Raw genomic sequence first — 17,216 nt, forward strand, 5'->3', positions numbered from 1 at the left:
TTGTAAATTAACTATACTTCATTGAAAAAAGTGGTTAAAAAAAGGAGCATTTGCTTAGAAACTTGTAATGATTGTGATTCTTGAAAAAAAATGTTTTTTCAAGTTTAAATATTTCATACTGGGGGGTCCAAACTTAACCTCTAATCTTAAGAATTATTATTAAATAAAAGGGTATTGTGTTGTTATATGTATAACACAGTCTTGTGGATTTTTTGAATCTATAAAAACAAAATGAACTTGCCCATTTTACTAAGGGTATTTGGTAGTTCTACAGGGAATGGAATTGATTTCTGTGCTATTTTAATATAATCTAATTGTATTTGCTTATATTAAGTATTAAATGTTAAATGTAGCTCTTTTTAAAAATTGGAAATGTTTTTAAGAAAACTTAGGTAATACACTAATAATTTTTCATAAATCTTTAGATTTGGCTTATTTATCCAAATGTCTATAATATGTTTGATAATTTTGTCTTTCATATTCCAAAATGATACATGACACATGAGTTAATCACTATTAAAATTGTGACTTGGAACTTTTTGTCTCAGTTACAAAACCACATAGCAAATTATATGTTCCTTTTATAAAATGACTCATATCATCTTCCACCCAAAGACTCTGTAGTCATTTGTTTAGAACACTTTCTCTCTTGTGTGTCAGAACCACTGGAGTGAAGACAAAATGGAATGGAGAGGGACTTATACCTGATAGGTCCTAAAGATTGCAACAATAAGCACATGTATTTGTATTCTCTTACCAAGGAAAATGCTTCTGTTTACCAGCCCATTTTTTCCCTCCAAAGCTATATGTATTCCTTGATGATACCTCTTGTTTATGGTTTCTAATTATATCAGGGAGACAGCCCCAATTCAGATCAAGTTTTATGTAGCACTTTCCCTGGATATTTTCTAAGCTCTTTTTGAAGGGGAGGGTAGTGTGGAGACATGTACGGGTAGGTAAAAGAGCCGGAAACAGCAGATACTGAGACTCATGAAACTTCAGATTGGGAGGTTTCTGTGTTGTCAGAAAAATTTGCATAAGCCACCAAGGATTGTAAAAGAAAACCCCCAAAGCTGAAATTGAACGTAAACAAACAAAACCCCCTTGTTGACAGCAAGGAAGAATTAACGCAAAAAAGTTTAGAATGTGCTGCTCTGAACACCATCCTTGGGACATGCTCTAAAGACAGAATTAACTCTAAAAGAAGAAATCTTGAGCTTTACTTAGGGGATATTTTGGTGGTATTGGTGTGGTATTTCTGAAACTATCTTATGTGTATTGTAGGATAGAGCAAATATACTAATGTTGTTGGGAACCATATTCTCTTGTGGGAGAAGGGAAATACAGGTATCAATTGAGGGAAAGAGAGAGGAAGAACACTAATGTTGGACTGGAATTGGGGGTATCAGTATGAGCTCGTGACATAAAAAAATAAATAATACATGCATGAGCAGTATACACTGAGGGCCCAGAAGCAGTGATACCCAGTAGCAATGAGCATATGTAGTTCACACATCTTTGTCTCTAAATCCCCTTCCCCAGTAAAAGGAGTCAGGGTTTGGTCCTTGGAGAAATGGCTGATTCTAGGGCTGAAACAGGGAAAATACAAGGTGAGCCTGCATTATCTATGCTAGAAATATAAGGGGTATTCAAAAATTGACGGGGATAAGTCAGAAGTACCCAGGAGTCAGCTTAAGGGCTTGCCGAATATGGGAAAATTTGAGTCATCAAAAAGAATAGTGGTCATAGATTTTTAGACATTTATTTTATTACAAAAAAATCGTGTATCTATATTGAGCCTAGAAAAAGAGAGAGTTGGAGAAAGGAAGCAGATGGGAATGCTTCATTCCAAGAATATGAATTAACACAAATGCAAATGGCAGGACTAATAGAAGCAGAAAACATCACTGTTCTGTATCCACCAGTGTAATAAATGGTTCACATAAGAATCATCAGTAGATGCCAGATCCATTGGGTGAATAGTTATTAGGGAACAGGATATTGACACAATCTCAAAGTAACACTCTGCACATATTAAAAAAAGAAAAATGTACTAACAGTAGAAAAATCTGGCAATACCATCTTAATCAAATGATGAAACTTTAATCACTGAAAAATGGGAACTGACATTTTGCTTCCTGATATAATGTATTGAGGACACAGAATTATCTTTATGATATTCCTGCTAGAAATGTTTAACCTGAATCTAATCACGAGGAAGTAATTAAAATCAAACTATGGGACGTGCTACAAAGCAGCCATCAAATTGTCAATATCATGAAAGACCAAAAAAATGGAGGGGGGGTACTGTTCTGGAATAAAGGTGATTAAAGAGATCTGACAACTAAATGCAACATTGGTCCTGGATTATATCTACTATAATGCAGGGGTTACAAAAAAGGACATTACTGGAATGTGGATATGGATTGTGTAACAGATAATGTCAGTGTTAAATTCTTGAGTGTGAAGAGGGAATTGTGGTTATGTAGGAGAGTGTTTCTGTTCTTAGGAGATACGTGAGATCTACCTGCAGCTTGCTTTCATAGTTGGAGGGTGGGTGCAGAGAGAAGGAACATGGGAAGAAGAGAGGGAGAAAGCAGACATGGCAAAATGTTACCTGAGACAAAAACAAATCAGTTGTATTCAGCGAAGATGTGTTAGTCAGGTGTTTTTTCTTTTATCATGCCTGTTTGGTGGTGTTTTCTTTTTTTCCTGATTGTAAAATAGTTGCTCGTTGCAGATCATTTGGAAAATACGGAAGAGTATAAATATCATCCCTAATTCTGTCTATAGATATTACTTAATGTTGAATTGAGTTGTGATCAGAGGTCATATATAATTTTCTCTCTACCGTTTTTGCTAATATGTTCTATTTTTTCACATAATTGAATCAATATCTTTGGAAACATGATTTTTAAGAGCTCTATAATTTTCCTTCATATATTCAACCATTCACTTATTGAATATTTGGATTGTTTCCAATTTTCCCTAATTTAATATTTCTGTAATGGGCATTCATGTTCTTAAGTTATTGTCTGCCTCTCCTTTTTTTTTTTTTCTTTTCTTTTCTTGCGGTACACGGGCCTCTCACTGTTGTGGCCGCTCCCATTGCGGAGCACAGGCTCCAGACGCGCAGGCTCAGCGGCCATGGCTCACAGGCCCAGCCGCTCCGCAGCATGTGGGATCCTCCCGGACTGGGGTACGAACCCGCGTCCCCTGCATCTGCAGGCGGACTCTCAACCACTGCGCCACCAGGGAAGCCCCTGCCTCTCCTTTTTATTTCCTGAGGATATCCTCCTACCAGAGTGTACAGCACATTACCATTGTTTATTGTAACTATTTGGCAACATAACATAAAAAGCCAGTAGTAGTATATTATTTGTTTTGTAATGGCACACATGTTTTCTTACCTAGAATTATGATGATAATTTCAATGAAAATGGAACTGGAGAAGCAGTAAAGGTTGATCCAGAAGATAACAGCCTAAATCAAGGCAGTGCCAAAGGATTGGAAGATATTCCCCAGGAAAATGTCAGTGTTACAGAGACTGTGGAACGGTGTGATGACCCCAAAAGTGAAGCTAAAAGGTAAGTAAGTCAGAGTTGCTTGTTGTTTTCTAATTACTTAATGCTGGTGGTGAGGATGGCTTTTCATCTATCAAATAAAACCCCCTTTCCCATGATGGACGCCACGAGTCAGATGTATCTGTGATTTACACCTACACACGTACGTTTACAGAGGATGGTGTTGGAGGGAGAATGCTAGACAGTGTGCTCAGACATTGCAGCAACATGGCCCAAAGCAGAAAGGAGTCACGTGGACCCAGTTTTTGTTCCCTTTATCCTGCTCAGGTTCTTATTTTGCCCAGGGTCAGTAATCCTTGGCACTTGCCTGAGAACAAGACTACAGACCAGACTGTGCCCCATTCGCCTGAGTATCACTGACCAAACCTCCATGCTCGGGCCAGGCATCCTGCCTTCAGCCCCCGTGCAGGTCGTCAGGGCATATGTGCACAGCTTGGGGCCCTCGTGCTCTAGAGGCCCAGGAGTCCTGGTGCTGCACAGGCCACAGCGGCTGGCCAGGGGAAGGTCTCGCTCAGGGCAGGTGGCATTCCTTTTCCCCTCCTCTCCTTGTCTGACTTTCTCGCTCCCATCCTCCTCTGTTCCTCTGGAGCGGAATAATTTCTTATTCCTTGAGGAAAGAGCTGAACGGTAGGCAACCGCAGGTTCCTGTCACAGGACCATGAAAAAAGAGTTCAAATGACAGAGTGAGGTGGAAGCCTGAGTTGAAAATGCTCAACGCTGGAGTAACAGTGAGGGGTGTGGGATTTAGGTGCCATAAATGAGGAGAGAAATGCCATGGAAGCCTAGAGTAGGCCTGGAGCTGTAGGAAAAGGAGAACAAGGAGCTCCATAAACGGGTAACCTGGATGCCTGCCTTGGAAGACTTTGGACAGTGGAAAGCTGGAAGGGGAGGTTACACACTACTCTGATGCTTGGTGTGTGTTCCCATGTTAAACATGAGGAAACTGAGTCTGGGTTAAATGACTTGCCCCAGAACAAAAGCTGGTAAGTGGGAAAGTCGGCATTTAATCCCATCTGCCTGACTACTTGAAGGACCCAGTTCAGCTAGCTCCATGGGGCCCAAGCATCCTGTGACGGTCCCTCAGAGGCTGCTTGGGTGTATGAGGGATGGGCCAGAAGTGGGGCTCCAGGCCCCTGAACACCTCCGTCACATAGAGCTAAAGTATTTTCATTCATTTTCCACAGTACCTCCACGTGGGATTCATTTGGGGGAGGAAAAAGGGTTATTGCTCAAACTCAGACTTTCGCAACTACTAGTGAAGTAGTGAAGTTCAGCTTTCTCACTTAATGATGTGAGAAAAAGAGTCAGAGAATTCAAATGGTGTCTTCACTGCTGAGGAGTGACGGGGCTGGGATAGATAGCCCGCCCCCACCGGCAGGTGTCCAGACCCCCTTTCCGCGGGACCCCTCTGCTGCTGCTCTGCAGTGCGTGGATGCTACTAGCTACCTAGAACGTGTGTGTATCTAGGGCACATTTTTATTTTTATTTTTTTTCCTTTTTATTGTTTTATTGAAATATAGTTAACATACAATGTTATTTTAGTGTCAGGTATACAACATAGTGATTTGACATTTATATACATTACATTAACTGGTCACCACAGCAGGTCTAGGAACCGCCTGTCGCCATACAAAGTTAGGGCAGTCTTGTCGAGTATATTCATATGCTGTACGTTATATCCTCTCTAGAGTACTTTTTAAAGATAACGTCTTAGATATTAGCTTCAGAGATGTAGCTGCTGCCTTTCATAATAAGGTGGATTGTTCTTTGGGAATATTATCCTGAATTTTCTTGGATATATTTGTGGCCTATCTGTGATGATATTCTGTAAATTAGTAAATGTTAATCTGTTGCCTTTTATGTCATGGTGTCTTTTTCTTGATGCTTTCAAACCTGGCTGAATACTGCACAATGCTGTGCTGTACTCCTAATCAGCATCGGGTGAATGTGTAGGCCATTTAACTTAAAACAGACTCCTGGGTTCCGCTCGAAGAATGGAATACTCAAGTGCTTGGCAGCATTATAACTCGTTGGTTATAACCCATTCCCTCTGGTCTGTAAATTCGGTTGTGCTCAGATTTTACCCTAAGAATTTGGTCAGCACAAATGAGGGAAAAAGTATGAGAGGACGAAGGAAAATGAAAATTCATACAGATTAAGCCAGAGGGATGTTGTGGAGTTAAAGCAGAACAGGAGGAAACTGACTATACTGGCTGGCAATTTCTGCGTTATAGAATACAGGGGAGAAAACCCCACAGATCAGCAGAAAGGACAAAATCTTAATAAAAGAAAATTCTTTACATTTAACAAATGTAATTCTATAAAAAATGCATTACAGTGTTTTTCTCATTTCACTGTGGAACTGATGAAATGTTTGTCATCAACTGGATCAGGTTTAACAAGTTGTGTCTTTGGGGAAACACACACTTAATGTCATAGATTATTTGTGAGTACTACTGGTTGGCCGTGAAGATGGTTTGCTTCAGTAAATGGAGTATTAATTAGCTTTTTTACAAAAATACACCATATAAAAGTTCGGAGCTATTTTAGTATTCTTGTTTTAGCTTGTGTTTCAACTTTTAAGTAAATTCCTTCGTTTTTGTGTCAAATTTGATATCTGATGATCTCTAAAGTTGTTTTTTAAAGCTGTTCATTTGAGATGTGAAAATTAATTTACTTGGCCATTAAAATGAATGAATTAGCCTTTAAAATGCATGTCACTCTTTTGAGTCTTCTTGGGAGCAAGGTGACAGTTAAAAGGGGTACATTATTATTGGATTATACTGAATCCTTTCATTTATTTTCCAGTGTTTCTAAACCCAAAGGAAAGAAAGCCAAAGATACTAAAAAATCTGTCAGAGTACCTGCTGAACTACAGACAGTGGTAGGTCAAAATAATATTGACGACTCTTCAGTGGACCTTGTTGTTTAAGCAGTATAATCTTAATTCTAATTCTGAAGATGTTACGTGTGTATTTGGTGAGCCCTTCTGCACCTGCTGCATAGATGTGGATCCATCAACAGTTTTCCTTGAACGTAGAATTTATGTATGTGCCGCTGACATTTTTGTCTTTTAAAGTAAGCAGAAGCACACTGGACATATCAGATTGTACCAGAACAGTTATTGTTCTATTTTCCATTACTCTGAAATCCAAAGCCTTATCCATGTGGTATGTCCTGTTGAATGTCTCAGGACCCTTAAAGTTGATGGTGTTGGTTAATGGAACTCGACTTCCAAGAACAACTGCCTCTGTTGAGCCTGTCTTAGTAGCTGTCCATTGTGTTACAAGGTCTTTATTTTGCAGTTGTTTGATATTTAATCTCAACGTGAAAACACTGATCTCAGATAATAATACTTGCTTTTGTTTATTTTTTTTATGTTGTTTTTTCTTTTTTTTTTTTCCCCTTCTCAGAGTGATGTTCTTATCAGCTGTACAACCTGCCATAGTGAATTTCCATCCCGGAATAAACTTTTTGACCATCTAAAGGCTACAGGTCATGCAAGAGCACCTTCATCATCATCTTTAAACAGTGTAACAGATAGTCGAAGCAAAAAAGAGAAACGTAAAAACAGATAGAAATCCTGCCAGTGCTTTTTCTTTTTGATTGTCTCTAGATTTTGACACCAAAAACTGAACTGAAATCATCTAAAGAGTTAAAATTTCAGTCATCTGCAATTTATTGCATTGTGGGAGATTATTTTTATCTTGTAGAAACGTTTTTTTGTTTAATATATATTTTTTAAACATTTCATTGGTGATTGAATTCTACTTTTGCCATCTGAATTGACTTGAATGTCTCAGAACAGGTAAATACTGTAAAGTATGCATTCTTGACTTCTCTTGGCTCATGTGGACAGAAATGTACAGAGAGAATTAAATTATTTTAACACGTACAAATGCTCCTTTCTGTTTTATTTTGTGAATTTCACATTAAGTGAAAGTATTTTTATATGATAAGCATTTTTATATGATTCAGTGGTTTTGTGTTTGGTTATGCTTCATGATCTGTTGAAGACTCAGATCATTTTAAAATCGTCATGGATTTTTTCCACCTGATACCATGATTCCAGTTCTGATTTTAAAACTACTTCTAAATAACCTGTTGTTAATTACTGCATTTTTTTTCCCCTCAAGGACAATGATAAGTAGAAACTAATTGAACATATATGATTGTTTTTCAAGAATAGTATCTCTTCAAGGTATAATTATATTGATTTAACTTGAGATTTTACTGGTAATTATCAATAAGATATATCTTTTGGTTTTTCACTCTGATTTGGCTCATGGAGATGGAACAAATTTATAGGGTGTGTCCTCCTTAGGCATAGGGACAGCTGTAAAGCATGATTGATCAAGGTAGCAGATGGTTCAGAATTTATTCTATTTAACAAGGGGTATTCTGCCTTGGGTTTTTTCACTATTTTCAGAAGTTCTTTTTTTTTTCCATCATTCAGTGGAGAGAAACTTTTCCTTTTTTTTTTTTTTGCTGTATGCGGGCCTCTCACTGTTGTGGCCTCTCCCGTTGCGGAGCACAGGCTTCAGACGCTCAGGCTCATGGGCCCAGCCGCTCCGCGGCATGTGGGATCTTCCCGGACCGGGGCACGAACCCGTGTCCCCTGCATTGGCAGGTGGACTCTCAACCACTGCACCACCAGGGAAGCCCCAAGAGAGAAACTTTTTTAATGAAAGATTTTTCACTAGGGCTGATATTTATGCCCTAGATTGTCTACTCTGTAGCAAAGATGAAAAAAGAAATACAGAGAATCTTTATAAGTGAGTGTGGTCAAGTATATGGATCAGTGATGAGTCAGGTTTTAGGGTGGATTAAATAGGCAATGCTTTTGTTGGTCTTGAAAGTAACTTTGAACTCACTAGCTTGAAATAAGTACTTGCTGTTCAGTGAAGTTATTTCTCTCCTTATATCCTTGATCTTCAAATGAAACAATCTTCAGTTATGCATAAGTTCTAAAACACAGGGTCCCCGAGGGCAAGGTCTTTTCTGAAAGCTTCATGGATAGTATTGATGATGCGGATCATTCTGTGAGATGGACTTGAAAATATGCATTTGTAGCTTAATTTTTAGTTTGTTTCTTTTTCATTTAGATAGATATTTATTTTCTTTACCTTCTTCCCTTTCTAACTTCTATTGCTAATTCCTCCTAATTGTTTTCCCCCCTTTCTTGGTCCCTTCAGGGGAAATGCCAGCCAGTTTTCTGTCTTTGGTCTTTTCCTCCCAGGCTTCATCTGAACACTCACCACCTTCCTCTAATTTGAACTAGATGAATTGGCCATAATTATGAATAGGAATATTAATGAATGGGAGGGCATATTAGTCACATGTTATTTATTGTTCAGTAAAAAATAGGAAGTCATCTTGAAAGGTAGAGAATGTCCTGCAAATGCCCTTCAGACCTTCCTTGCTTTCCCTTGTACCAACCATGCAGGCATATTTAAATTTATTCCTGCTACATGTGAGGATTGATTGGGGTTTCTTGTTACTTTTATTCTCATTGACAGAAGTCATCCATACGTTTTAAGAGATCTTCATCAGTTGTGATCAGAAATTAGATTTCAGTTCTAATCCTGTGTGTGATGCTGATAAGTCATTTAACTTCTCTGAACTTCGTTTTCCTTATCTCTAACACAGTTGTTAGCATAATAATATTGGCTCCATTTATCACCCAGGATTATTATGACGATCAAACAAAATAGTACATATGAAAACGTTTTTTAAATACAAAAGCTTTATACACAATGTTATTGAATTTAGATGAGTTAAATCTTTTTCAGTTAAAATATTTGCAGATAGAACTGTATGTGCTGAATTGAATGCGCTTTAAGTTTTATGGGAATTTCCTTTCCAATCTACTTCTGAAGAGGAAAACAGAAACATATGTTATGGCAAGGGTAAAATGTTATTTTTGGTGGATCACAGACGTTCGATTTTGTTTGTCTGAGGCAGAGCAGAATATTCAAAAATACATGAGCACATATTTTACGTTAATCTCATTAAAGCTCAGTGGTAACTACCATCTTGATTGAAGTTAGCTCAAGTGTAGAAGGTGCATAGCTTGAGGGTTCTGGAAGGAGAGGGTTAGGGGAAATCCCGTTTATTCCTCCACAATTCATTCAGTGGTACCAAAGCTAGGGTTCTCCATAAAGCCCAGTGAGACCTTCCCTATTTCAAAATAGGAACAGTATCCTTATCAAAAGCATAGCACTATAGGAAAATAGGATGGCATCAAAATGAAAACTTTTGCAGAACAATAGGCAACATAAGTAAAAAAACAAGCCTCAGACTGGGAGAAAATGTTTTGTTACATATAACTGACAAAGGATTAGTATCCAGAATACATTAAACGACAAAAGAACCTCCTATAGATCAGTGAGCAATTGACAGTTATGCATTAATACCAAGCAGTTCTCAAACTTTTTGGTATCAAGATCCCTTTACAGTCTCAAAAATTGAGAACCCCAAAGTGGTTTTGTGTATGTAGTTTATATCTACTGATATTTACTCTATTAGAAATGAAAATAGAGGAATTTTTGAAGTATTTCCTTATTTAAAATAATAACATTTATGAAAATAACTTTTTCAAAATGAAAGTTTAATGAGAAGAGAGGCATTTGTTTTACATTTCTGAAAATCTCTTTAATGTCTGGCTCAATAGAAGACAGCTAGATTCTGATAGCTGCTTCTTCAATCAGTCTGTTGCTGTATGTTTTGGTTAAAGTATGTGAAGAAAATTGAGCCTCATGTGGATAGGAAATTGGAAAAAGAAGGACCTTGTGGATCTCCCAGGGTCCTCAGACCACGCTCAGAACCGCTGCATTAGAAAAATGGGTAAAATATATGAACAGAAAAAGCTTGAATAGTCAAAACAGTATGAAAAGGTGATCATTGTCACTGATAATCAGGGAAATATGACTTAGTTGTTTCATGTTTTCAGATTGGCAAAAGGCAAAAAGTCTCACAAGATCAAGTGTTGGTGAGAATGGAGAAATGGGAACAATTGCTTCAGTTTGATCGTGGCTATGAAAGTTGAAGACGTACCCCCTGACCTGACAACTCCAGGGGTATACTAGAGTCTCACAGTGTCTGCAGAGGCACAGCATGGGCTCTACCTGAGGACTGTCACCCAGGTCCCACTCCTGACCTGCTGGGTGAGAATTTGCAATTAACAAGACTTCTCAGGTGACTCGCATGCTTCTTGCATCTTGAGAAGCAGTGCTCTCAGGAATCCAGGCGCCTGTGGACAAGGAGACTTAGTGGCTGATCACAGCTGAATTGCTTGTATCTGGGAAAAGTTGGAGATGGACCCTAAATCTCCATGAACAAGAAAGTGGATAAATTGTATAATGGACAATAAGATGGCAAACAAGCAGTTCAAATGAGTGAACTGGATATGTAATACCAATGGCTAGCCTTAAAAAAATACTGAATGAAAACAAGCTGTCAGAAGGTGACATGTATGCCACTTATATATAGTTTTTTTAAAGTACTGTTGTTATTTATAGAGAGAAAATATAGAACCATCAACGGGAAACACATCATTCAGAAAAGTATTTGCCTCTGGAAACGGAGGGAGAGGGGTGGAATGGGGGCGTGGCAGCAAAGGGGCCTTATCTGAGGCAAGACTTCTAATTAAGATCTGAAGGAAGATGTTAGCATTAATTCTGGGTGGTGGGTAATGAGGGTTTATCACTCTACTAACATGTTTTCATGAAATACTTCAAATATCCAGAGAAATACAAATTAATGTTCCATTTTTTGTTAATAGAAAATACACTTGCACGAAAGGGGAGATAAAGGTTTTCAGGTCTGCATTTTATTCCTAGCATATTCCATAAGCTCACTGTGGCAGAGGCTGTTACTTGTTTCTCTCAATATTCATTCTCCCCTTCTTCCTTATAATTCTGATTTTTGATTGGGCACAAAGCCACCTAAAATTTTACCTTCCTAGCCTCCCTTGCAGCTAGGAGTCTGTAAGTTCTGGTCAGTGATCTGAGCAACTTTGGGGACATGTCCTGAAAGATGTGGGATGTCCTTATTCCTTCCTCCGCCAGCTTCAGTGAACGGGTAGGTAATGGTTGGCGCTCTACCCCTGTCTGGGACCATGAATCCTCACAGGGCAGAGAAACTGAAGCCTAGGAGCTTCCATCCTTGACATGTAGAGGGACCCTATAAGCCCCAGACAACCTCCTTCTGCATTCAAGAGAAATAAAACTCCTGCATTACTGAAGCCTCTGTTGTTTTGCATTTCCTGTTGCAGGTGACTCACGTCCTGATTGCTTTTTTTTTTAATTGAAGTATAGTTGGTTTATAATGTGTTAATTTCTGCTGTACAGCAAAGCGATTCAGTCACGCATATATATACATTCTTTTTAATATTATTTCCCCTTATGGTTTATCTCAGGATATTGAATATAGCCAGTCGCTTCTTATTTCACCGTGTGTATTGTTCCCTCCCCATATGAGAGGTATAGCTTCAACAGTGGCAAGGATGTGGACTCTTAGCTCTGAGAGATCTGGGATCACGTTACAGTGGCAGCACTAATTATGTGATCTTGGGCAAGTCGTTTAAACTCTTTAAGCCTCTTTTATTTTTTTTCATCTGTAAAATAAGGGTGAAATCAACCTTGCCGAATTGTAAAGGTGAAAACTTAAGTGTGAACACTGCCTGGCACATGATAGGCACTCGATAGCTATTAGCTTTTACTTATTTTCAATAATCTCTTCTGCTTATAAATTTTCTTGCTTTATTTAACTGTTCACTTTGGTTTCTGAAATCATCTAATGGGGATGGTAATTTGCAGAGAAATCCATGATTATATTGATCCTATGGTGTATTGTTGTTTTTTTTTTTTTGCAGTACGCGGGCCTGTCACTGTTGTGGCCTCTCCCGTTGCGGAGCACAGGCTCCGGATGCGCAGGCTCAGCGGCCATGGCTCACGGGCCCAGCCGCTCCGTGGCACGTGGGATCTTCCTGGACCGGGGCACAAACCCGTGTCCCCTGCATTGGCAGGCAGACTCCCAACCACTGCGCCACCAGGGAAGCCCTATTTTTTTTTTTTTTTAAGTACTAGTGTATATATTGAAATTCTTTCTGGCTCAAATGGAACAAAATTTTTACATGCTAAAGCTGAAAATATGCTATTTCAACGTGGTTGTGTGATACCAATGGAAACTGTCTTGACGATCATTGATCCTAATTATGTTAGAAGACTCAGTGCATTTGTACAGAGAATTACTTTGCCATTAAAATGAGACAGGGCCCCAGCATCACTGATGTCCTTTCGGATACAAAATGCCTTCTGAAAGCAAGGAAGGGTTCAAATTATCCTTCGCAGTATAAATTATTTGAATGTCACTTAGAGAAAGTTTCTAACAATTTCTAAAACAAAAAGGTCATGGTGTCTCTCCGCATTTAGATAAATTGGTATGTAGTTAATATATCTTCAGGTACTTTTCTTATTTTCAAATTTAATAATAACTCATACTTTTGTGTACGAGGTAACAGTAGTCTCAGCATATGTGAAGCAGAACTTCCAACAGTTCCATCCAATAGTGGAATCCGTCTCTTAGGATGTTCTGTAACTGTCCGGTCAGGGTTCTCTGCTGGAAATGCCATAGAAGGATGCCTGCCCTGGGGGTAGGGGGATTCGCTGAGTGACGGCAGGATCCTGGGCTGGGGTTCTCTACCTGCAGCTCCAGGGAAGCCCAACAGCTTGATGAACGCTCTGGCGAGTGAGCTCACACCACTCTCCGCTGGACGACATCTTCAAAAACCGGTGCTGCGTGCACGTGCTTTCTCTCCAAACTTGAATTGGGTTTTGAAAGCGCAGGCCCAGTGCAGATGGCTAATCACTGCAAGGAGATTGAGGAGAAAACTTATCCCAAGTGGGCGGGCCCATCTGCAGGCACTTTTTAGCTGAGCTGTGTGTTCTGCGATCTGGGCTCACCTGAGAGAAAGCTGTGCAGCTGGAGAGAGACGTCTTTGGTGCTCTCCACACCCGCTCTGTAGGTGCCTTTAAACCAGTCCCCCTTTGTCTTCCAGAATCCGGTGGCCAGAGGTGGGCCCAGGGAGATCCAGTCTCTGTTCCCTAATCCCAGCCGCTCTTCCTGGGGCCTTGCCAGCCCTACTGCCCAAGGGCCCTACCCGCCTCAGGTCCTGGACAACTGAATCCTCATAACAGCAACAGTTTGAGAATCCAGGTAGGCACGCGAGGGAGCCTTTTGAGGTACGTCAAAACCAAAAGACAGAGTATTTCCTCCACTTATACAGGAGATCAGTATGGAGAGAGTATGGGTCTTGAAGTTAGATTCACATAGGTTCAAATCCCAGCTCCAAAGTTATAAGCTTGTTAACTAGGACATATCACACCAAAGCTTTGAGCCTGTTGCCTTTAAATGGGGATGGTAGTATCCATGTCACACGTTAGTGGTTCAAATAAGAAACTCTCGTATACGAAGAGCCCAGCAGAATGCTTGCCACACAAAGGCTTGCCCCAAATAGTGCCACACACTATTAAATCCTAGTTCCCATTCTATTCTGTTCCCTTTCCCTGTGAAGTACCCCAAGGGACATGGGCTTAGTTGCCCAGCTCTTCACCCAGTTCCCCCTGTACAGTGTTTTCCTTGCACTCACACTGGGCCCACCTGGATCACTCAGGATAATGTCCTCAAGACCCTTAATCACTCTGCAAAGGCCTTTTTGCCATGTGAGAAAACATTCACGGATTTCAGGGATGAGAATGTAGACATCTGGGGGCAGGAGGTGCATTTTGCTGCCAACCATAGGCTCCTCACTCGAGGGGTTGTTGTAGAGACCGAAGTGACGGTGCCTGTGGAACATGGCGCTCTGCCTGCTGTACGGCTGCCCTGCTGGCAGGTCTCGGGCTTCAGGTAGACCGTGAACTTCTTGAGGGCAGAGAGGGGCTTGTTCTCCTTTTCTGTCCTTTACCATACCTAGCATAGTGCTAGAACCACAGCACGGCCTCAGCAAGCCGCTTGTCGGGTATTTTAAGTGCAGAATCCTAGAGTGGCTCCGCTTGCAGGTGGGTCGGTTCCAACAGTCACTGCCACTCAGCGGAGCCAGGTCCTGGCTGTGCTCGCACAACACGGTCATCTAGTGAGAGTGCCCTGTCTCCGCCAATGGAAGACAGACCCTCATTTGCTCTATACACGCTTGGTGAGAAGTTGAACCACGAAAACCTCCTGAATATTCAAACTACGAGGTTTGTGTGAAGCTAGCGTTCTCCCTCAGGCTCGGGATGGAACATAGGTTCCTCCATCAGTGTTGGCATGACCCTTCTAAAGCAAAATCATGCAGCTTTGAGATGACGGAAGCATCCAATTTGGTTTTCTTTTAAAGGCAATTTGAAATTTACCAGCTTCCTAATATTCTCAAACCCTCTCCTACTTTACAGGAGACAGACTCAGGATCCAAAAGAAATGCTTATGGATGAGTTCTAGACAAAAATAAAAGATAAATGAAAAATATATGACTCGCATTAAAAATGTAACTGGAACAAAATAGAATAGGGAAAACATGATTCAACCACAAGACATGGAAATGATGTGGGGATTAGAGTTGACGGCAACATCAATGTGAGACTGGGTGAAGAGGAATGCCCGCTGCCCTTAGGACGAGGTCCTGCTCTGCCCACCCTGTGCTCAGCTCTGGGTGCTGCACCTAAAGAAGCCTTGGGAAGGAGCACTGAAAGTGGCAATGGCAGGAATAGTTGAGAAGTTTGGGAACACTGATTCTAGAATATAATGGAAATTAATTAAAATACTTAGCAATATTTAGCTGGAGAAGTGACATCCCGAGGGAGTCAAACTAGGAGTCTGTTTTCTTCTCTACATCCCACCCGTCTGAAACCTCTCCCCCTCTCCGCTTTTCCAACTCCTACCCTTCCTTCAAGTCATACTTGAAGTGCAGGCGCACCCCTCGGATTCTTGGGACCTGGGGGAGGAGAGCAAACGGACACCCACACACCATATGTTGAAATGTTTCAGAATTATATCAAGCTAACAAACTATTGAGTTAGATATGCTTTACCCTCCTACCGTGGTCATTATGACTTATAAGCATCCAAAAGGCCGGGTTCAAACTTTCAGTTCTCAGATTCCTTGCATTTCCTACCAGAACGTGGTGGCATGGAAAGACTTGACCTCCGACCTCTCCTCGCCCTCTCTTCCCACGCTCAGCTCCATCCTGCCTCGTGTGTGTCCATGTAGCTGTCCTAGCTCTCATGTCCAAGCATCTAAACTCCTGCAATCAGCTGCACCAGGAGACCAAGGTAGGCCCTGCACTTGAGCTTGGAGCCATTTGGGCAGGGGCTTCTGGAATTCTGGGTCTGTGGATTCCTTACTCCCTGGAGAAGGGCCTGGACAAAGGAAAGCTGGAATGGGACCCCTCTAAAACTGGGGGCCCAGAGCAGGGGGCCCTATTACCTGAGCTTTCAAGCAATGTTATTTAAGTGACTCCTTTTCCATGAAGCTTTCCCAATATCTCCTCTCAATAAGTGTTTCTTCCTCTGACCTCCTTGACCATTTGATACTTACTATATGCTGCCTCAAGAACAAAACAATGGAACTTTTGGAAGGATGCACCCCGTGCCTTACTGCTGGGGGCCAGCTCTGAAATCACTCTGCACTGGAGGGCAAGAAGCAAACAGAAATACTTAGTGAAGGCTGCTATCTGTTTTGACCCCATGATCCATTTTCAATGGAAACTTCAGCTTCTTAGACCCCGTGTCTTATTTTCTTTAAAATTTAATTAACTGCAAGTTTAATTCTTTATCATCCTGTCAGTATTAGCACAGCCATACTTCAGGAGAGAATGCAGTCAGGCCTTCCCCCAAAGTAATCACCTTATGGGGGAGGGGCCCCTAATAATACCATTATACATTTTTTAAATGAATGTATTTTGGAATTGACTTACTGGAATTTTAGGAATTGATTCATTACCCCTATGGAAGCCTTAATGTCTAAAGTTTTACTATTTATTTTTAATGCACTGTAATGTTATTAAGCAGAATTTCCCCTTCAGCTTACTCATTTATCATTTGTGTCTGGGGTTTAACTTATGTGCCATAAACACTTCATTACAGGATGAAGTTCCGTGAGACTCACTTTCCAACTTCTCACGTCATTAGCGCCACTCCAGCATCCTTAGTCACTTAGGAGTGTGCCTGTTTGCCGGGAGTCTGCAAAGCCCCGAAGCCACACAGCTCAGACTCTTTTGAGAACTCACTCACTTCCGCTCTGTTTCCAGGAAAGAATCTATAGAAGCCCTCTTACTGTGCCATGCTGCTGCTTTACAACTTCAGAGAGTAGCAAAACGCTAGAGCTGATAGGGACCTTCGAGCTTATCTATCTAGTTCAACCTACTCGTTTTACAGATGAGAGAGTTTGCTGTGTTCCTTTCCTTGTTCCAAGAAGGATTGAGACCAAACGTCTGGTATTAAGAAACCCATACATGAAGAAAAGGCATGAGTTCTCTGTGCTACAGTGAACATTTTTCTCACCCAGGTATGGAGAAGCGAGGCCTATTTGCTTTAATGCAACCAAATCTCTCTATCGTTCCATTCATTTATGCATTCTAAATCTCTCTATTAATCC

At 40.6% G+C, this 17,216-nt stretch overlaps 1 protein-coding gene across 2 annotated transcripts in view; it reads left to right on the forward strand.

Moving 5' to 3' along the window:
• DNAJC21 (DnaJ heat shock protein family (Hsp40) member C21) overlaps positions 1 to 11,829 on the forward strand; it is a 31,962-nt gene extending 20,133 nt beyond the window's left edge. The window contains exons 10-13 of one of the 2 annotated variants that reach the window (XR_010941922.1): positions 3,415 to 3,587; positions 6,393 to 6,468; positions 6,998 to 7,392; positions 10,537 to 11,829. Coding sequence is in view for 1 of the 2 variants with exons in the window: in XM_067730502.1 (XP_067586603.1) it covers positions 3,415 to 3,587; positions 6,393 to 6,468; positions 6,998 to 7,162 (414 nt within the window). In the remaining variant the exon portion in view is untranslated. Of the gene's footprint in view, positions 1 to 3,414; positions 3,588 to 6,392; positions 6,469 to 6,997; positions 7,484 to 10,536 lie in introns of those variants that run through there. The other variant, XM_067730502.1, reaches the window with a different exon arrangement.
• The last annotated feature ends 5,387 nt before the right edge of the window (positions 11,830 to 17,216 follow it).

This window comes from Pseudorca crassidens, chromosome 3, assembly GCF_039906515.1.
Source record: "Pseudorca crassidens isolate mPseCra1 chromosome 3, mPseCra1.hap1, whole genome shotgun sequence".
NCBI classification, from domain to species: Eukaryota; Metazoa; Chordata; class Mammalia; order Artiodactyla; family Delphinidae; genus Pseudorca; species Pseudorca crassidens.